Source organism: Leptodactylus fuscus, chromosome 4 (assembly GCF_031893055.1).
Source record: "Leptodactylus fuscus isolate aLepFus1 chromosome 4, aLepFus1.hap2, whole genome shotgun sequence".
Lineage (NCBI taxonomy): Eukaryota > Metazoa > Chordata > Amphibia > Anura > Leptodactylidae > Leptodactylus > Leptodactylus fuscus.
In genome coordinates this window covers 26,781,516-26,803,561 of record NC_134268.1, presented here as the reverse complement: position 1 = coordinate 26,803,561, position 22,046 = coordinate 26,781,516, and the positions used below count along the sequence as shown (strand labels likewise).

Here is a 22,046-nt window from a genome sequence, read left to right as displayed (position 1 = left end):
TGTTGTGCCCAAATGACAATATGTCTGAAGTTGTGATGATGTGTATGGCCTGTCCTTTCCCTGTCTTTTGTTTTGCTTCATAAGATCCAACCTCGTCTTCTGTTCACTAATATTCTTCCTTTTTGTTACTTGTGACTTCTTAATTTTACCATTGTCTTTTCCCTGTTTTTGCTGATCCCCTTGAGGGTTGCTGTTTGAGTGCTGTTACTTTATATTTCAAAAATGTTATAAAGAATACAAAAAAATAAAAATCTGACATTTATGGACAAATTAAAGGGGTTGTCAGGGATATAATAATAATAATAATAATAATAATAATAATAAATTTTATTTATATAGCGCCAACATATTCCGCAGCGCTGTACAATTTGTAGGGTTCAGATACAGACAGATACAAAACAAAGAACGTCATTTCACACAATGGGACTGAGGGCCCTGCTCACAAGAGCTTACAATCTATGAGGTAGAGAGGATGACACATGAGGTAGGAGGGGCGGCATTGCTTATACAGTGTTCAGACAATTTTGTAATAGAGGTTGCAGCCATTAGACAAACAACGCTTTATGGGCCGTCACTAGTAGTGTCCTTTAACATGTGGATAGAGCATGGACAAATATGTTAGGCTGAAAAGGCATCAAGAAGGGTTTGCATTAGGAATTGTGATAGGCCTGTCTGAAAAAATGCGTCTTTAGTTTGCGTTTGAAACTGTAGAAATTGGGAGTTAATCTGATTGTTCAGGGTAGAGCATTCCAGAGAAGTGGTGCAACTTGGGAGAAGTCTTGTATACGAGCATGGGAGGTTCTGATAATAGAGGATATAAGTGTTAGGTCATTGAGTGAGCGGAGAACACGGGTTGGGTGGTAGACAGAGATATCCCCCCATCTACTTTATAATTCACATTTATTAACAAAAGTGAATATTTACCCTGATCACTGATCATGTGACCGCCCAAGGCAGATCTTTATAGTATCCGGTGACTTTCCGTCTTGCTGTTTCCGGAGATGGCGGTCTCATACTATATTCTCCCCCCCCATCCCCTCCCCTCTTCTGCCATCTCCAGTCCTGCCCTCCCATCTCCTCGCTTCCCGTCCCCTCCTCTCACTACACTGCACCAGGCTCCGGCCCTGCTCTTCCCATCTCCTTACTTTTTGCCCCCTGCCTTCTGACTACACCAGACCCGGCATAATTACCATTCCTTCCTGCCGTCTACTCTCTGGTTGCGTCATCAGCGACACGTGCGCTGCAAGATATTGCGCATGTGTGAGCCAGCTAGCTAGGGAAAATAGGGAGGGGGACAGTGACTGTGAGAGAGAAGTGTGGTAAGGATAGCTAGTATTATATTTATAGCTGCTGAGAGTGTAGTGGGCAGGGTAGCTAAGGAAACAGGGAAGGGGAGTGTGGGAGAAATGGAGGGGGTCAGTGAGTGTGAGAGGGATGTGTGGTTAGGGAAAGCTAGTATTTAGAGATGAGTAAGTAGTATACGATTAAGTAGGTATACAATCGAATACTACGAAATATTCGTACTCGATTGAATACTACTAGCTATTCGCAGTAAATATTCGATTCAGAACCAGCGTTGATTCGGCAAATCAACGCTGGTTCTGCAGCAGGCTCGTCCTTGCTAGTCGGGAGAGCTGGCAGCTTGCTGTTACGAGGGAGCTTACTTTTTCTCATAGGAATGAATTGACCAGCGTTGATTGGCCAGTGTACAACATTCGACCAATCAACGCTGGTTCTGCTGGAGGAGGCGGAGTCTAAGATCCATCCACAGCAGTTTTCATCGTGGTCCAAACTCAGATGTAGCAGTGCTGACACAGCCCTGCTACACGGAGAAGCGGCAGAGCTCAGTACACACAGAGATGCAGCAGTCTCCATTGTGGTCCGATTTTAGACTGCCTCCTCCGGCAGAACCAGCATTGATTGGCCGAATGCTGTACACTGGCCAATCAACGCTGGTCAATGCATTCCTATGAGAAAAAGCAAGCTCCCTTGTAACAGCAAAAGCCATTGTGCAATCTGGCTTCCAGAACTTCCCAAAGCAATGATCGCAGGATGTCCTGTGCCAGTCCAAGCCATATATATACATCCTAATCATTACATTACATGGGGCAAGTTATATGTAAATACCATATAATTTATAATGCAACCTAAGCAAGGACAGCTAGAGTAAGCCAAGCTCTCCCCTTCCTATCTATGCAACTACTTACATGGACCAAGTGGGAGAACAGCCAGTTATTTAAAGTGGGCATCAAAGGGGTGTCGTTATTTCTTTCTAACACTAAATCCTTGCTTTCTACCTTATAGGTTGAGGTCTACATAAATGGGATTCCTTCAAAGTGTTCTGGAAACTGCGACTACAACTGGGATCCAATACGGACACCAGCTATCTATTCTATTAATACAGGTAATAATATCATATTAAAAAATAAAAACAAGTGTTCTAATTTTTTGTTCAAAATTGGACTTTCACCTCAAGAGCATTATGGATTTTTTTTTAGATGTCAGTGGACAAGATCAGATGTTGATAATAAACGGGACTGGATTTTCTAACAGTAATGGCAATGACACAACCTATGTGACAATTGGAAACCGTTCTTGCACCATTCTTGCCCTCACTTGTAAGTTAAACTTCACCAAAAAAAAAGTAAAATTAAATTACATTGAAGGAGATGTCTTTTCAAAACAATCCCATGAGTCGAATTAGCTTGTACCTTATAGAGGGGGGCCCTTACTCAGGATCACACATTGCAGTCTACTATAGATGACCTAATGATCACAGGCTCAAACTTCCCAGCGGAGAGAGAGTAAAAAAATAAAAACAATGTTTTTAAAAATATAACGATTCAAACGTGAATAAAAGTGAACAAGAAAAACAAAAAATAAACAAAAATGCCCAAACCATTAAAATCTAAAAATATTTTTTCCATAATGTGGCGTAGCAGAAAAAAAATTACAGATGGATGAATGACTTTTTTTATTGCTCTGTCTCACACAAAAAGGAGTCAAAAGTCATCAAAACATCAGACGTTCTCCAAAATACTGTAGTATCAATAAAAACTATCTATGTATAACTTTTACTAGATAGTATGTTGATTGGAGGATGAAAAGAAACACAGATTGGTATGCACTCTTGATTGGGACTGTATATGAAGTTTCTTGCGGTTTACCAGTCTAACCTCCAAATTAGGTTGGAATGAAAACCGCTACCCAGGGTTCTGGGACATCCAAGTGGTATGATGGTAGTATATAAATGAGGGCTGCTGCAGTCACCCGAGGACCGACTGCCTGGTGATGACCGTAGATTATCGGTAGGTGAAGAAGAGTGTGTACACTGATGAACAGTGAAGTGAAAATTGGGTGGTGCTCTCCTCAGATGCAACGACACAAATGATGATTATTGATTCATTTTTTAAAGGGATCCTATCATTAAAATCAAATTTTTTGTCCCTAGCACATAGGAAAAGCCTTAAGAAAGGCTATTCTTCTCCTACCTTTAGGTGTCTTCTCCACGCCGCCATTCGGTATAAATCCCGATTTTTGTCAGTATGCAAATGAGTTCTCGCGCAGCACTGGGGGCGTTCCCAATGCTGCGACAGAACTCTCCAGCACCGCCTCCATCTTCTGGTGTAGGCTTCAAACTTCTACTTACAATACTGTGTAAGCGCCCATTTTCTTGCATGCGCAGTTGGCTTTGCCCTAGGCCCAAGACCTAGAAGTTTGACGCCACCGCCAGAAGAAAATGTGTGAAGAGGACATTACTGAAGAAGATGGAGGCTGCTCTAGAGAGTTCTCTCGCAGCATTGGGGACGCCCCCCGTGCTGTTTGAGCACTGGAGCCCACCCCCAGTGCTGCGAGAGAACTCATTTGCATTCCAACGAAAACTGGGATTTCTACCGAATGGCAGCGTGGAGAAGACATCTAAAGGTAGGAGAAGAATAGCCTTTCTTAAGGCTATTCCAACGTGTTAGTGAGAAAAAAAAAAGAGTTTTAATGATAGGATCCCTTTAACAAAAATCCAAAACTTTGCAAAAAAACAAAAAAAATTTTTCTTAAAGTCACCAGATGGGGGCGTGTGGCCTGCGGTGCATGGAGAGAGACGTGTAGTCTTTGAGCTTTGTTGTCACAGGATACCTACAGCATAAATCTACAGCAACAAATAGTTTGCTGAACTGGAAGAGTTGTCATCCTGAGCCCTTAAAGAAGGGAATACCTGTTGGACAGTTTTTGAGGGCGAAAAGGAATTGCTCAAGTACTAGGGATTTTTTACATCAATCCAAGGATTTGGCCGATAGATTTGAACAAAAGGGATTCCCAGTGGATACAATTAATAGAGCATTTAAGAAAGCAAAGATTACAGATCGTAAAACACTACTTGTACCAAAAAGAAAATCTAAAAATGACGGCTATTTCCGCATTATAGGTACATATGACAGCCATTACAAATTGGTCATGAGTACACTAAAAAAGCATTGGAGAATTTTAAAATCTGATCCAGATCTGGAAGGAGTATTGGGGTCTAGGCCTTTGGTGACGTACAGGAGGGGTAAAAACCTCAGGGACAGATTGGTCCACAGTTTCTTATCACCAGAGGTTGGGGGAGACACTTGGCTGAGTAAAGGACGGACGGTAGGAACCCATAGATGTGGGGGTTGCTCTGCCTGTGACTTCATTAATCCCTCCAAGACCTTCGTTAACTATGTCACCAATCAAAGTTTTTATTGTCGCGAGTTTGCTAACTGCTCCATAATGGGGGTGGTTTACCTTCTCAGCTGTCCGTGCCCAATGGGCTATGTGGGCAAAACGATTCGACAATTTAGGAGAAGGATTAGAGATCATGTGTGTGATATTTTGAACGACCGTGATACTCCAGTGGCAAGACATTTTCAAAAATGCCACAATGCAGATGTTGGATCCCTAAAATTTCAGGCTATTGAAGTGGTGAGACCACATGCTCGTGGCGGAGATTGGGACAATTTTGTCCTAAGAAAGGAAACTCAATGGATCTATAAATTAGACACCCTCCAACCAAATGGAATTAATGAGACCATTGATTTCTCATGTTACATTTAATATATATCAAGTAGGGTTGGCAGACTGTAGTTAAACTTTTCCTATCATCACTATCTGTTTGAGTATAGTCATTTTTATGATATTGTTCAGTGCATATTCTGTCTCTGAGGGATTGTCTAATCCCTGCCTAGACATTAATCATGTCATTGGAAGATAAACCGACTATCAAATATTCTTTGATCTGACCACTGGCTATGGTCAGTTTATTCCCCATTTACTATTGTTATATAGTTCTCCTACTGTTTCCCAGAATCTTTTTCATTTCTCTGGTGCCTTTATACTTATTGTAATATGTATGATTTGCCCACGTTTTTTTCATCATAGTGGGTAGATCGATCCATTTACCTCTCTAGATTTGGTTAGCCAACATGAGAATATGCTCATTATATTTGCATTGGTTGTATCACTTACCTTTTGTAAATGAGTTGTTTATTTATAACAAGAATAGTTATGGGCATATAACATGGCGCCCTAAGGTACATGCGCGTACGGTGCGTAGTGATTTAGAGACTAAGTTCCTTTTCCGCTATTACGCGCATGCGTGGAAATTTATAGTGGCGTAGAGACTAAGTCCTTCTTCTGCCACTCTGCGCATGCGCGGGATTGTGCAAAGTGCGAGTATCGTTTTGCCAGTTTGGGACTATTTCCCCTAATGGCTATTATGCGCATGCGCGATATTACGAGAGGCCATGGCACACCTGCTAACGCGAGGATTGGAGGAATGACGGAGTGGAGGAGGAGACTATACTTTAAAAGTGGGTCATGTCTTTGGCGCGCTACCGCCGACATCAGTGCGGTCCTGTGCGGTCACTTTTATCTGTGATTAAGGGTTTTAACTAGAGATGAGCGAACACTAAAATGTTCGAGGTTCGAAATTCGATTCGAACAGCCGCTCAATGTTCGTGTGTTCGAACGGGTTTCGAACCCCATTATAGTCTATGGGGAACAGATACTCGTTAAGGGGGAAACCCAAATCCGTGTCTGGAGGGTCACCAAGTCCACTATGACACCCCAGGAAATGATGCCAACACTTCTGGAATGACACTGGGACAGCAGGGGAAGCATGTCTGGGGGCATCTAACACACCAAAGACCCTCTATTACCCCAACATCACAGCCTAACAACTACACACTTTACACACTCAATACCACCTCTCTGACAGTAGGAAAACACCTTGAAACATGTGTATTTGGCACTTGCAGTGAGGAGAGCTTGTCACCAGCAGTGAATTTGGCCCTTGTAGTAAGTTGAGGTTGGCACCAACATTTGTTTTGAAAATCAGGGTGGATTGAGCCTCTAACCAGCAGAGTTTGGGCAAATTCATGGTGGAGGGAGCCTCTAAACACCCCAGTTTGGGCAAATTCATGGTGGAGGGAGCCTCTAAAAACCCCAGTTTGGACCAATTCATGGTGGAGGGAGCCTCTAACCAGCCCAGTTTGGGCAAATTCATGGTGGAGGGAGCCTCTAACCAGCCCAGTTTGGACCAATTAATGGTGGAGGGAGCCTCTAACCAGCCCAGTTTGGACCAATTAATGGTGGAGGGAGCCTCTAACCAGCCCAGTTTGGACCAATTAATGGTGGAGGGAGCCTCTAACCAGCCCAGTTTGGACCAATTAATGGTGGAGGGAGCCTCTAACCAGCCCAGTTTGGACCAATTAATGGTGGAGGGAGCCTCTAACCACCCCAGTTTGGACCAATTCATGGTGGAGGGAGCCTCTAAACAGCCCAGTTTGGACCAATTAATGGTGGAGGGAGCCTCTAACCAGCCCAGTTTGGACCAATTCATGGTGGAGGGAGCCTCTAACCAGCCCAGTTTGGGCAAATTCATGTTGGAGGGAGCCTCTAAACAGCCCAGTTTGGGCAAATTCATGGTGGAGGGAGCCTCTAACCAGCCCAGTTTGGACCAATTAATGGTGGAGGGAGCCGCTAAACAGCCCAGTTTGGGCAAATTCATGGTGGAGGGAGCCTCTAAACAGCCCAGTTTGGACCAATTCATGGTGGAGGGAGCCTCTAAAAAACCCAGTTTGGACCAATTCATGGTGGAGGGAGCCTCTAAACAGCCCAGTTTGGGCAAATTCATGGTGGAGGGAGCCTCTAACCAGCCCAGTTTGGACCAATTAATGGTGGAGGGAGCCTCTAACCAGCCCAGTTTGGACCAATTAATGGTGGAGGGAGCCTCTAACCAGCCCAGTTTGGACCAATTAATGGTGGAGGGAGCCTCTAACCAGCCCAGTTTGGACCAATTAATGGTGGAGGGAGCCTCTAACCACCCCAGTTTGGACCAATTCATGGTGGAGGGAGCTTCTAAACAGCCAAGTTTGGACCAATTCATGGTGGAGGGAGCCTCTAAAAACCCCAGTTTGGACCAATTCATGGTGGAGGGAGCCTCTAACCAGCCCAGTTTGGGCAAATTCATGGTGGAGGGAGCCTCTAAACAGCCCAGTTTGGGCAAATTCATGGTGGAGGGAGCCTCTAACCAGCCCAGTTTGGACCAATTAATGGTGGAGGGAGCCGCTAAACAGCCCAGTTTGGGCAAATTCATGGTGGAGGGAGCCTCTAAACAGCCCAGTTTGGACCAATTCATGGTGGAAGGAGCCTCTAAAAAACCCAGTTTGGACCAATTCATGGTGGAGGGAGCCTCTAAACAGCCCAGTTTGGGCAAATTCATGGTGGAGGGAGCCTCTAACCAGCCCAGTTTGGACCAATTAATGGTGGAGGGAGCCTCTAACCAGCCCAGTTTGGACCAATTAATGGTGGAGGGAGCCTCTAACCAGCCCAGTTTGGACCAATTAATGGTGGAGGGAGCCTCTAACCAGCCCAGTTTGGACCAATTAATGGTGGAGGGAGCCTCTAACCACCCCAGTTTGGACCAATTCATGGTGGAGGGAGCCTCTAAACAGCCAAGTTTGGACCAATTCATGGTGGAGGGAGCCTCTAAAAACCCCAGTTTGGACCAATTCATGGTGGAGGGAGCCTCTAACCAGCCCAGTTTGGGCAAATTCATGGTGGAGGGAGCCTCTAAACAGCCCAGTTTGGGCAAATTCATGGTGGAGGGAGCCTCTAAACAGCCCAGTTTGGACCAATTCATGGTGGAGGGAGCCTCTAAAAAACCCAGTTTGGACCAATTCATGGTGGAGGGAGCCTCTAAACAGCCCAGTTTGGGCAAATTCATGGTGGAGGGAGCCTCTAAACAGCCCAGTTTGGGCAAATTCATGGTGGAGGGAGCCTCTAACCAGCCCAGTTTGGACCAATTAATGGTGGAGGGAGCCTCTAAACAGCCAAGTTTTGGGAAATTCATGGTGGAGGGAGCCTCTAACCAGCCTAGTTTGGACCAATTCATGGTGGAGGGAGCCTCTAAACAGCCCAGTTTGGGCAAATTCATGGTGGAGGGAGCCTCTAAAAAACCCAGTTTGGACCAATTCATGGTGGAGGGAGCCTCTAACCAGCCCAGTTTGGACCAATTAATGGTGGAGGGAGCCTCTAAACAGCCAAGTTTGGACCAATTCATGGTGGAGGGAGCCTCTAAAAACCCCAGTTTGGACCAATTCATGGTGGAGGGAGCCTCTAACCAGCCCAGTTTGGGCAAATTCATGGTGGAGGGAGCCTCTAAACAGCCCAGTTTGGGCAAATTCATGGTGGAGGGAGCCTCTAACCAGCCCAGTTTGGACCAATTAATGGTGGAGGGAGCCGCTAAACAGCCCAGTTTGGACCAATTCATGGTGGAGGGAGCCTCTAAAAACCCCAGTTTGGACCAATTCATGGTGGAGGGAGCCTCTAAAAAACCCAGTTTGGACCAATTTGTGGTGGAGGGAGCCTCTAACCAGCCCAGTTTGGACCAATTAATGGTGGAGGGAGCCTCTAAACAGCCAAGTTTGGACCAATTCATGGTGGAGGGAGCCTCTAAAAACCCCAGTTTGGACCAATTCATGGTGGAGGGAGCCTCTAACCAGCCCAGTTTGGACCAATTAATGGTGGAGGGAGCCTCTAACCAGCCCAGTTTGGACCAATTCATGGTGGAGGGAGCCTCTAACCACCCCAGTTTGGACCAATTCATGGTGGAGGGAGCCTCTAAACAGCCAAGTTTGGACCAATTCATGGTGGAGGGAGCCTCTAAAAACCCCAGTTTGGACCAATTCATGGTGGAGGGAGCCTCTAACCAGCCCAGTTTGGGCAAATTCATGGTGGAGGGAGCCTCTAAACAGCCCAGTTTGGGCAAATTCATGGTGGAGGGAGCCTCTAACCAGCCCAGTTTGGACCAATTAATGGTGGAGGGAGCCGCTAAACAGCCCAGTTTGGGCAAATTCATGGTGGAGGGAGCCTCTAAACAGCCCAGTTTGGACCAATTCATGGTGGAGGGAGCCTCTAAAAAACCCAGTTTGGACCAATTCATGGTGGAGGGAGCCTCTAAACAGCCCAGTTTGGGCAAATTCATGGTGGAGGGAGCCTCTAACCATCCCAGTTTGGACCAATTAATGGTGGAGGGAGCCTCTAAACAGCCAAGTTTTGGGAAATTCATGGTGGAGGGAGCCTCTAACCAGCCCAGTTTGGACCAATTAATGGTGGAGGGAGCCTCTAAACAGCCCAGTTTGGACCAATTCATGGTGGAGGGAGCCTCTAAACAGCCCAGTTTGGGCAAATTCATGGTGGAGGGAGCCTCTAAAAAACCCAGTTTGGACCAATTCATGGTGGAGGGAGCCTCTAACCAGCCCAGTTTGGGCAAATTCATGGTGGAGGGAGCCTCTAAACAGCCCAGTTTGGGCAAATTCATGGTGGAGGGAGCCTCTAACCAGCCCAGTTTGGACCAATTAATGGTGGAGGGAGCCGCTAAACAGCCCAGTTTGGGCAAATTCATGGTGGAGGGAGCCTCTAAACAGCCCAGTTTGGACCAATTCATGGTGGAGGGAGCCTCTAAAAAACCCAGTTTGGACCAATTCATGGTGGAGGGAGCCTCTAAACAGCCCAGTTTGGGCAAATTCATGGTGGAGGGAGCCTCTAACCAGCAGAGTTTTGGGAAAGCAGGGTGGAGGGAGCCTCTAACCAGCAGAGTTGGTGGAAATCAGGGTGGAGGGAGCCTCTAACCAGCAGAGTTGGGGGAAATCATGTTGGAGGGAGCCTAGTATTAGCAGAATTGTGCAACGCTTATGGTGGATGAGTATGAGGATGCGGAGGAATTGGAGAGGTTGAGTACAGACATGGAGTTTCATGTTGGGGTGCTTTACACAGGTGGGCACAAAAATGAAGGCTCTATCCAGTGGTGGTTCATTTTTATCAAAGTGAGCCGGTCGGCACTCTCAGCTGACAGACGGGTGCGCTTGTCAGTGATGATGCCACCGGCTGCACTGAACACCCTCTCAGATAGGACGCTGGCGGCAGGACAGGACAGCACCTCCAAGGCATATAGGGCAAGTTCAAGCCACAGGTCCAACTTCGACACCCAATACGTGTAGGGCGCAGAGGGGTCGGAGAGGACAGGGCTGTGGTCGGAAAGGTATTCCCGCAACATGCGCCTATACTTCTCACGCCTGGTGACACTAGGACCCTCCGTGGTGGCACTTTGGCGAGGGGGTGCCATCAAGGTGTCCCAGACCTTAGACAGTGTGCCCCTCGTTTGTGTGGACCGGTGAGAACTTGGTTGCCTACTGGAGGAACTGCCCTCCCTGCCGCCAACGTCACATGCTGGAAACATCTCCATCATATTCTGCACCAATTGCCTGTGGCAAGCATTGATGCGATTGGCCCTCCCCTCTACCGGAATAAAAGACGAGATGTTGTTTTTATACCGGGGGTCAAGGATAGCAAAGATCCAGTACTGGTTGTCCTCCATGATTTTGACAATACGCTTGTCGGTTGTAAAGCACCCCAACATGAACTCAGCCATGTCTGCCACAGTGTTAGTTGGCATGACTCCTCTGGCCCCACCGGAAAGTTCAATCTCCATTTCCTCCTCATCCTCCATGTCTACCCATCCGCGCTGCAACAATGGGACGATTCGAAGTTGCCCGGAAGCCTCCTGTATCACCATCACATCATCGGACAACTCTTCTTCCTCCTCCTCCTCCTCCTCCTCCTCCATTAAACGCAGTGAAGCGGACAGATGTGTGGACCTACTCTCCAGCTGTGACGGATCGGATGCTATCCCTAACTCCTCTGTGTGATCTGAGTTATCCCTGATGTCAATCAGGGATTCTCTCAGAACACACAAGAGCGGGATTGTAAGGCTCACCATCGCATCCTCAGAGCTCACCCTCCTTGTGGACTCCTCAAAGACCCGTAGGATGTCACAAAGGTCTCTCATCCATGGCCACTCATGGATGTGAAACTGAGGCAGCTGACTTTGTGGCACCCTAGGGTTTTGTAGCTGGTATTCCATCAAAGGTCTCTGCTGCTCAACCACTCTATTCAACATCTGAAACGTTGAGTTCCAGCGTGTGGGGACGTCGCACAAAAGCCGGTGTTGTGGCACATGCAGGCGTTGCTGGAGAGATTTTAAGCTAGCAGCGGCTACTGTCGACTTGCGAAAGTGGGCGCACATGCGCCGCACTTTCACCAGTAGCTCTGGAACATTGGGGTAGCTCTTTAGGAAACGTTGCACCACTAGGTTGAAGACGTGGGCCAGGCATGGAACATGTCGGAGTCCGGCAAGCTCCAGAGCTGCTACCAGGTTCCGGCCGTTATCACAAACGACCATGCCTGGGCCCAGGTGCAGCGGCTCAAACCATATTGCCGTCTCATCGAGGAGGGCATCCCTCACCTCGGAGGCAGTGTGCTGTCTGTCCCCCAAGCTGATCAGCTTCAGCACAGCCTGCTGACGTCTACCAACGCCAGTGCTGCAACGTTTCCAACTCGTAGCTGGGGTCAATCTAACAGCGGAGGAGGAGGCGGTGGCGGAGGAGGAGGCGGTAGAGGAGGAGGAGGAGGGGAGTGTTCTTCTCGTGTCCCTGCCAGGAATGTTAGGCGGGGAGACGAGGTACACCGGGCCAGTTTGGGAAGCAGTCCCAGCCTCAACTACATTCACCCAGTGTGCCGTCAGTGAAATGTAGCGTCCCTGTCCGCATGCACTTGTCCACGCGTCGGTGGTCAAGTGGACCTTTGTGCAAAGCGCGGAACTAAGGGCCCGCCTGATGTTGAGTGACACGTGCTGGTGCAAGGCGGGGACGGCACACCGGGAGAAGTAGTGACGGCTAGGGACGGCATAGCGAGGTGCCGCAGTTGCCATCAGGTCCAGGAAGGCGGGAGTTTCAACAAGCCGGAACGCCAACATCTCCTGGGCCAGCAGTTTAGCGATGTTGGCGTTCAAGGCTTGCGCGTGTGGGTGGTTAGCAGTGTATTTCTGCCGCCGCTCCAATGTCTGAGAGATGGTGGGTTGTTGTAAAGAAACGCCTGATGGTGCCTTTGATGGTGCAGGAGAAGGAGATAAGACAGGACCAGGGGAGGATGAGGTAGAAGTCAACAAAGTGGCGGAGGCAGATGAAGTGGTGTCCTGGCTCGTCCTCTGGAGTGCATCGCCAGCACAGTCAGCAGTGGCAGTGGCAGAGGCAGAGGCAGTGGCAGAGGCAGTGGCAGTGGCGTGAACGGCAGGCGGCCTTTGTCCTGCCGTTGCTGCCTGCCACTGATTCCAGTGCTTGGATTCCAAATGACGGCGCATTGAAGTGGTGGACAGGTTGCTCTTCTCAGAGCCCCTAATCAATTTCGAGAGGCAAATTGTGCAGACAACACTATATCTGTCCTCGGCGCATTCCTTGAAAAAACTCCACACCTTCGAGAAACGTGCCCTCGAGGTGGGAGTTTTTTGGGGCTGGGTACGAACTGGAACATCTTGGGAGATTCCGGGTGTGGCCTGGCTTTGCCTAAGCTGCTGACCTCTGCCTCTGCCTCTAGCTACCCTTTTTGGTGCTGCACCTGCCTCAACATCCACACTACTTTCCCCGCTTGACATCCCCCCTGTCCAGGTCGGGTCAGTGTCCTCATCATCCACCACTTCCTCTTCCAACTCCTGTCTCATCTCCTCCTCCCGCACAATGCGCCGGTCAACTGGATGCCCTGACGGCAACTGCGTCACATCATCGTCGATGAGGGTGGGTTGCTGGTCATCCACCACCAAATCGAACGGAGATGGAGGAGACTCTAGTGTTTGAGCATCTGGACACAGATGCTCCTCTGTTAGGTTCGTGGAATCGTGACGTGGAGAGGCAGGTTGAGGGACAATGAAAGGAGCGGAGAACAGCTCTGGGGAGCAGGGACAGTTTGGGTTATTGTTCTGTAAAGCTTCGGAATTTTGGGAGGAAGGAAGACAAGACTGTTGGGTAATAGGAGGAGAGGAGGCAGAGTCTGACTGGCTGCTGGACAATGTGCTGTAAGCGTTCTCTGACAGCCATTGCAAGACCTGTTCCTGGTTCTCGGGCCTACTAAGGTTTGTACCCTGCAGTTTAGTTAATGTGGCAAGCAACCCTGGCACTGTGGAGTGGCGCAATGCTTGCTGCCCCACAGGAGTAGGCACGGGACGCCCTGTGGCTTCACTGCTACCTTGCTCCCCAGAACCATTCCCCCGACCTCGCCCACGGCCTCGTCCACGTCCCTTTCCGGGAGCCTTGCGCATTTTGAATTCCTAGTTAGAAATTGGCACTGTATACCAGTAGTAAAAATTGTGGGTGCACGTAACCCCAATATATTCTTTGAATTCCCAGTCAGACACTGGCACTATATGGCAGTAGCAAGAAATGAGGGTATTTGTATTCCCAATATATTCTTTGAATTCCCAGTCAGACAATGGCACTGTATACCAGTAGTAAAAATTGTGGGTGCACGTAACCCCAATATATTCTTTGAATTACCAGTCAGAAACTGGCACTATATGGCAGTAGCAAGAAATGAGGGTATTTATAACCCCAATATATTCTTTGAATTCCCAGTCAGACAATGGCACTGTATACCAGTAGTAAAAATTGTGGGTGCACGTAACCACAATATATTCTTTGAATTACCAGTCAGAAACTGGCACTATATGGCAGTAGCAAGAAATGAGGGTATTTATAACCCCAATATATTCTTTGAATTCCCAGTCAGACAATGGCACTGTATACCAGTAGTAAAAATTGTGGGTGCACGTAACCCCAATATATTCTTTGAATTCCCAGTCAGACACTGGCACTATATGGCAGTAGCAAGAAATGAGGGTATTTGTATTCCCAATATACTCTTTGAATTCCCAGTCAGACAATGGCACTGTATACCAGTAGTAAAAATTGTGGGTGCACGTAACCCCAATATATTCTTTGAATTACCAGTCAGAAACTGGCACTATATGGCAGTAGCAAGAAATGAGGGTATTTATAACCCCAATATATTCTTTAAATTCCCAGTCAGACAATGGCACTGTATACCAGTAGTAAAAATTGTGGGTGCACGTAACCCCAATATATTCTTTGAATTACCAGTCAGAAACTGGCACTATATGGCAGTAGCAAGAAATGAGGGTATTTATAACCCCAATATATTCTTTGAATTCCCAGTCAGACAATGGCACTGTATACCAGTAGTAAAAATTGTGGGTGCACGTAACCCCAATATATTCTTTGAATTCCCAGTCAGACAATGGCACTGTATACCAGTAGTAAAAATTGTGGGTGCACGTAACCCCAATATATTCTTTGAATTACCAGTCAGAAACTGGCACTATATGGCAGTAGCAAGAAATGAGGGTATTTATAACCCCAATATATTCTTTGAATTCCCAGTCAGACAATGGCACTGTATACCAGTAGTAAAAATTGTGAGTGCACGTAACCCCAATATATTCTTTGAATTACCAGTCAGAAACTGGCACTATATGGCAGTAGCAAGAAATGAGGGTATTTGTATTCCCAATATATTCTTTGAATTCCCAGTCAGACAATGGCACTGTATACCAGTAGTAAAAATTGTGGGTGCACGTAACCCCAATATATTCTTTGAATTCCCAGTCAGACACTGGCACTATATGGCAGTAGCAAGAAATGAGGGTATTTGTATTCCCAATATATTCTTTGAATTCCCAGTCAGACAATGGCACTGTATACCAGTAGTAAAAATTGTGGGTGCACGTAACCCCAATATATTCTTTGAATTACCAGTCAGAAACTGGCACTATATGGCAGTAGCAAGAAATGAGGGTATTTATAACCCCAATATATTCTTTGAATTCCCAGTCAGACAATGGCACTGTATACCAGTAGTAAAAATTGTGGGTGCACGTAACCCCAATATATTCTTTGAATTCCCAGTCAGACACTGGCACTATATGGCAGTAGCAAGAAATGAGGGTATTTGTATTCCCAATATACTCTTTGAATTCCCAGTCAGACAATGGCACTGTATACCAGTAGTAAAAATTGTGGGTGCACGTAACCCCAATATATTCTTTGAATTACCAGTCAGAAACTGGCACTATATGGCAGTAGCAAGAAATGAGGGTATTTGTATTCCCAATATATTCTTTGAATTCCCAGTCAGACACTGGCACTGTATACCAGTAGTAAAAATTGTGGGTGCACGTAACCCCAATATATTCTTTGAATTCCCAGTCAGACACTGGCACTATATGGCAGTAGCAAGAAATGAGGGTATTTGTATTCCCAATATATTCTTTGAATTCCCAGTCAGACAATGGCACTGTATACCAGTAGTAAAAATTGTGGGTGTATATAGCCCCAATTCTATTGCTAGGGGACTTGCAGGGTATTTCTGGGGTGAAGGTGGGGGGGCACACCGTTGGAACGGGTATCGGGGGTATATATCGGGTATACGGGAATACACTGACAGTGTATTCCATTCAGGATCCTGGGAAAGCTGGGTTGCGGCGATTGAGCCCGTCAGTGCCACGTTACACTGACAAGCTTCTCCCTGGAATTTAGCTCTTACAAGAGCTGTTGGTTGTCTTCTCCTTCCTATCCTAGCCTGTCCCTGCCTACCCAGAATCTAAGCCCTAGCTAGCTGGACGGAAACCTCCGTCCTCGGTGAATTGCAAGCTCAGAATGACGCGAACCTGGGCGGCGCTGTTCTTTTAAATTAGAGGTCACATGTTTTCGGCAGCCAATGGGTTTTGCCTACTTTTCTCAACGTCACCGGTGTCGTAGTTCCTGTCCCACCTACCCTGCTCTGTTATTGGAGCAAAAAAGGCGCCAGGGAAGGTGGGAGGGGAATCGAGTAATGGCGCACTTTACCACGCGGTGTTCGATTCGATTCGAACATGCCGAACAGCCTAATATCCGATCGAACATGAGTTCGATAGAACACTGTTCGCTCATCTCTAGTTTTAACCCATGATGTACTACAGTGTATCAGCCCCTGATGATTCATAGTTTTGAAGAAACGCAGCGTTGGGCAAAGCATACAGGTCAGATTATTTAGCTACATGTCTTCTATTAGATAAGCAGCAGACGGTTTATTACCACTCACTAGGCACCTTCAGACTTGCCAGATCCCGTTGGCGTGGCGTTAGGCCAGTAACCTCGGGGGAGACAAGTGCTGGAGTGCTTTGCAGCACACAAGTGAGTTGGATATAATTTTTTAACCGTGCTGGTTGTCTATTAGGCATGCTTATATGGTTGAGGGAGGCAGTTCAGTTATTATATACTGTGTTCAGCCAACAATATCGGACCCTCATATTTCCATACTTGGCATTCATCTTATCTGACCTATAGAACATATTTTTCTATTACAATTAGCTCCATTATTGTGTGGTGCACATGGTTATATTGTATTGTGTACTGTGACTAAGTGCAGAGATCCACTGGTGTTTCTTGATAGGAAACACATTTTTGGAATCTTTTTTTATCCAAGATATTAATAAAAGTTATATTTTATCGATTTTTGATCTAGATATTTCTCCAGTGAACCAAACAGTTATCTAGACTAGTACATATTCTGCTTTCAGTGAATGGTCACAGGATACCTACCAAGCAGAATACCATTACGGAAATTTGTGCCAAGAATGGGACTTCAAAGTTACATCACAGAGCATCTCTCCAGAAAAACTTCTTCCGCCATCTGGACTGGCATGTTTTTGTATGACAAGCTGTATAGAGCAGTCTGTCATACAAATGAATGCCAGACATGCCCGGTAGCCTTTAATAGACTCTCCCGGCTGTCATGCCAATGTATAGCAGGCCCTGGATACTGTTCTAGGACGACCTTACCCAAAATTTTACCAGGAAAATGGCACCTTGGTCCGCTTTGACCAAAGCACCAGGGGCTTAATGTCCGTGATCAAAGCGGGTACTGATCATGGGCATTAGCGGTGGATCTTTGCTGAGCAGCCACCATATTTAAATACCTGACATCTGCCGCACTATTATAGCATATGTTGGGAAGGGGTTAAATGGTTCCCTCATGAACAACAAATTGTCTTGCAAAAAGTAAGCCCTTATATGATGACTCTGTGAATGGAAAAATAAAAAGGTTGTGGCTTTTGGAAGGCTTGGAGATAAAATCGGAAACAAGAAAATAGAAAATTGCAGTTTCCTGAAGGGATTAATCATGATTTCCCTGCTGACAGAATCCCTTTAAATAAGAACAGCTCCAGTTCTGATGGCCCAACAGTCTATTGGATGGTCACCCCTTTATATGAATGACCAGCCTGTAAAACTGCATATTCCCACCTGCGTCTTGCATTTAATAATAAGTTGTGTTTGCTGAGACGATCCCATTAATGATACATGTATAAAGATGGCTACATATCATATGTATCATTTGTTCAGTATTTTTTTTGTTCTTATTTTGTGTGTATTTTATTTGTAGACAATGAGATCCGATGTCAAGCTCAGAAAGCAAGTGCTGGAACGTCCCGAATCAGTGTGCACATTGCAGGCCTGGGATTTGCAATATCCTATGGTGGAAACTTGAATTTTACTTATCAGATCACAGTCTCTTCAATCACACCTTCATCCGGAAGCCGCGCAGGTATTTAAGTCGATTTATTCTCTCATTTAGATAATTCCTGTTTATTTGCCTAGTTAGGATAGGGGGACAGGGATAACAAATTTAGAGCTATATGGGTGTCAATGTGGGGGACATGGGTCTCAACATAGTAGCTGTCCTTGTGTATAGGGTAGGGTTGAGCCGATCTTGAGATTTCAGGATCATTTTTAAAATCCGATTTTCGATCATTTTCCAACCGATCCCGACCAATCGCCGATTGGGATCCGATCTTTCCCGATCCCAATCACTCAACCCTAGTTACTTTATGCTTATGGGGTAGCGTTGAGCTGATCTTGAGATTTCAGGATCGTTTTTAAAATCTGATTTTTGATCATTTTCCAGCCGATCCCAATCGCGATCGTGAGATTGGCTTGATCTCTGCATTAACATTGGAAATATCCTTCCTTTCTAGGAGGCACACTGGTAACAATTCATGGTTCTGGGTTTAGTGGGGACTCCGAGGTGAAACTTGGTGGCAGTGGATGTGCCGTGGTCTTTGCCAATCTGACTGTGATTGAGTGCCTGACCTCTGCGGTAAGTTCATGTCATGTATGATGTTGTTCTCTATCTACAATTGTATGTACTAACAGTAATTTATATTACTTCTAGACAAGCAACAGTTGCAGTAAAATGATCATTTTCTGTATTGTATTGTTATTGGTTCTTCATTGATCTCTATTTGATCTCATAAAATATATTCAGGTTATTCAGATAAAACAAACCCTTTAAATCACTATAATATCTTACGGTAATATAAATACTGTTCAACAGAACCATAGAATGTAAATGTCTTGTGGCCGAAACACGAATGTTAAAATGTGGTCACACACATGAATAATGTTATTTTTTCAGGGACCAGAAGGCTTTGCTGATGTTTTTGTTTTCATGAATGGACTCAACCGGACCTTACACAATGCCTTCAATTTTACCTCTTACCTGGCCCCCACCATCACTGGAATCAGCCCAAGTACCAGCAGTGTTTTGGGTAATACAACCCTGACCATTTCAGGGAGTAAATTCCAAAGTCAGTCAGCGAGCAATGCCGTAATTCTTGGGAATCAACCGTGTGAAGTTCTGGACTGGACTCCAACCAGTATAACATGTCTTCTGCCCGCACTTCCTCCAGGGAAGTACAATGTCCTGGTACAAGTCGGAAACTGGGGATTTGCTATTACCAGGTATTTATATTTTTGTTCCTTGACACTGTACTAGTCTGTGGGGCTGATTTATTTATGAGTACTGCAGAGCAAAGTAAAATTATAGTCAGTCGGGTCTCTCAGGATCAACATTTGTCTGTCCTTAGATGGACCGTCTTTTTTTGCTCAAGCACTTGTGATGGACCAGAAGAACTCATGAAACAAAATGAACTCATCCTTAAAGGGGTTCTCCCATCTCAGTCTTTCAGCCAGGCTACCTGCAGTGTCTGCTTCTCACTTCCTGTATTTTTCCTCCCTCTTGCTAAACGGGCTGGAGAAGTCTCACAACACTTATACAGATGAGATAATATGCAGATGCTTGTACAGAATGAACTCCATCTTATCTTTGTGTTTACATAGAGAGATAACAGACTCCACTTTATCAGCAAAGTGCAATTAGCTGAGTAAGTGAAGTCACTTGTCCTATCTCACAGGTCCATGGTTATGGAAACACAGTGTAAACAATGGGATGGAATAAGGTCACATAGCAGGAGAACAAAGCAGAATTTCTAAAGCAATATATTTAGGGAAAAGGCTTCAATTTACATAAGCTACCAGTATAGATAGGATCCTAGAGATGTGAATGAGAGCATGATTATTTATTACTAATTCAGCCGCTCACTTTTCAGCTGCAAAGGAAATGTGTGGCCATTTGCAGTTCACTTTTGTTGGTTATTTGAGGCTTTAACAGTTGACACAACCCCAGCAAGAAAGCAGCCACTGTATGTGAACGTAACCATAGGCCTCATGCACATAAGCAGATTATAACTCCATATAACCTCTAATTACTTTATGCCTCTGATTCTATATGGAAATTCGAAGAGAACATGTTGCATCCTCCATTAGATTCTGTATTTATGGATCATCATATGGTAGCGTATGGTGTGCCTAGGGTTCCATAGGATGCATGGACCACCAATTACTAACAACCCCCCCCCCTTCCTCCTGAAATCTAACACCCTTTGTGCCTGCTCTGTATATATATATATATGCTCCTTCATAAATGTTTTTAAATTTAATTTGATAAAGGACCCTAGAGGTGCCGAAACGTCAGCCATTTGTCATCATTATGAGTTAGCCATTAAAAAGGTATCAACTACTGAAGATTATCAAGTCCTCTGGTAGTAAGAAGACTGATTTGCATATACAGGAAATTGATTATCTTTGCATTGTTTCATTGTGGCCACAAAGGTTCTGCTCCTACTCAAGGCCCGCATACTGCGTTATCATTGATTTGGAAGCATTTTGGACCTGACAGACTCAATTTAATGTAAAAAGATTGTCACAACTAAACCTGGATTTAGGCTTGAGGCCCCATGATGCAGAAAAGCAGCTTTTTTGTTGCAGATTTTGTTTTTTTTTTGTTTTTTTCAAAAGCCTGGAGTGGATTGAGCAGAAGGTAGAAGAACTTTTTATATATTTCACATTACTTTTGTTGCTATTCATGTCTTTGGCTCAAAAAATTGCAGCAAAATCTGAAAGAAAAAAAAGCTGTGTTTCCGCAGCGTGGACCTCTCATACACGTGCACACTTTTCTAAACATACATATGTCCTGAATGCGGAGAAAGCTGCTGCAAGACTCCTCTGTCTTCTTCAGACACCTCTGGTGGAAGATTTTCTAAACAATGCCCCAGTAAGCCGCAACAATAATTGGGCAGGTTAAAATCCAACAACTGAATTATGTTCTACCCCAATATATTACACTTTGCCGTTGTTTTATTGCAGCATGGGCAGTGAAGCCTCAGTTGAATATATTCTGAAAGTGAACAGCATCTCCCCACAATATGGATCCCTGTATGGAGGTTCTCGAGTCACACTGACGGGAGCCGGGTTCAGTCTGGACCCCAATGAAAATCAAGTACAAATAGGTAACGTATTAATGATATTGGTTACTGAGAAAGCTGGGTAATACACACTGGGACAAATAAACTAAAGAAAATGGAGGCGAGGAGTGGTATTGCCAGTCTTAATAAAAGTCCATAGGCGTGCCTGAATTATCAAGGGGCACTGACTCCTTAATAAACCATGTGCACACCCATGTGCCAGTATGGAGATCAATACTAATCAGGAATTGAAGTAGATTTCCAGTGTAACTCACACAAGTGTTCTGATTTATGTGTGTGCATCTTTGGTGCAAGAAAGAGCAATGTGCCAAAGATACGCCACAACTATGCCTGTCGTGGTAAAAAAAAAAAAAAAAAAAAAAAAAAAAAACCACAAAATTCCCCCTATCAGTTTATCTGCCCCACTGTGGCCCAGTTTAGCAGAACTTCCTGCTATCAAATGAAAGTTTCTTTTGAACAGATACAATTTTATATTTATTGTATGTTAGGCTCCCTACCATGCAATGTCTCGGTCAGTTCCGCCAATGAGATGATCTGTGTGATTCAAAGATCTGGCACAGTATATACAGTAACAAATGATGGAAAAAATTCAGGTGAGTACAATATCCTGCATTCACAACAATAAGTACAGAATGCTACAATGTACATACATGGATGTAATGTTTCTTACTATAGATGAATATAACCTGTGGTTACAATGTAATTCTTGTGCACACCACTATTCAGCCGTAACCTGTGTATGGTGTTACCATCAGATTACCGCAACACAACCTAAACATTTCACTAAGGAAAAAAGTTGCAAGTGACCCTGCTTGGCTTGTATTCATGCTGAGGTTGTTTAAAGCGCAGCGGCTCCGGCCCGTGGGGTCATAGCTTAAGGCTGAGGCCCCACATTGTGGAAATACAGCTTTTTTGTTGCAGATTTTGCTGTGTTTTTTTGAGCCAAAGTCAACAATAGCTACAAAAGGAATGGGAAATATAT

The 22,046-nt window shown here is 45.4% G+C and overlaps 1 protein-coding gene across 1 annotated transcript in view; it reads left to right on the top strand.

Moving 5' to 3' along the window:
• Positions 1–22,046, top strand: part of LOC142200097 (fibrocystin-L-like) — a 169,166-nt gene that overhangs the window by 84,615 nt on the left and 62,505 nt on the right. Inside the window, exons 27-33 of the mRNA XM_075270161.1 lie at positions 2,305–2,404; positions 2,499–2,618; positions 17,845–18,006; positions 18,437–18,558; positions 18,877–19,202; positions 20,946–21,088; positions 21,553–21,657. Coding sequence (XP_075126262.1) covers positions 2,305–2,404; positions 2,499–2,618; positions 17,845–18,006; positions 18,437–18,558; positions 18,877–19,202; positions 20,946–21,088; positions 21,553–21,657 — 1,078 coding nt within the window. The remainder of the gene's footprint in view (positions 1–2,304; positions 2,405–2,498; positions 2,619–17,844; positions 18,007–18,436; positions 18,559–18,876; positions 19,203–20,945; positions 21,089–21,552; positions 21,658–22,046) is intronic.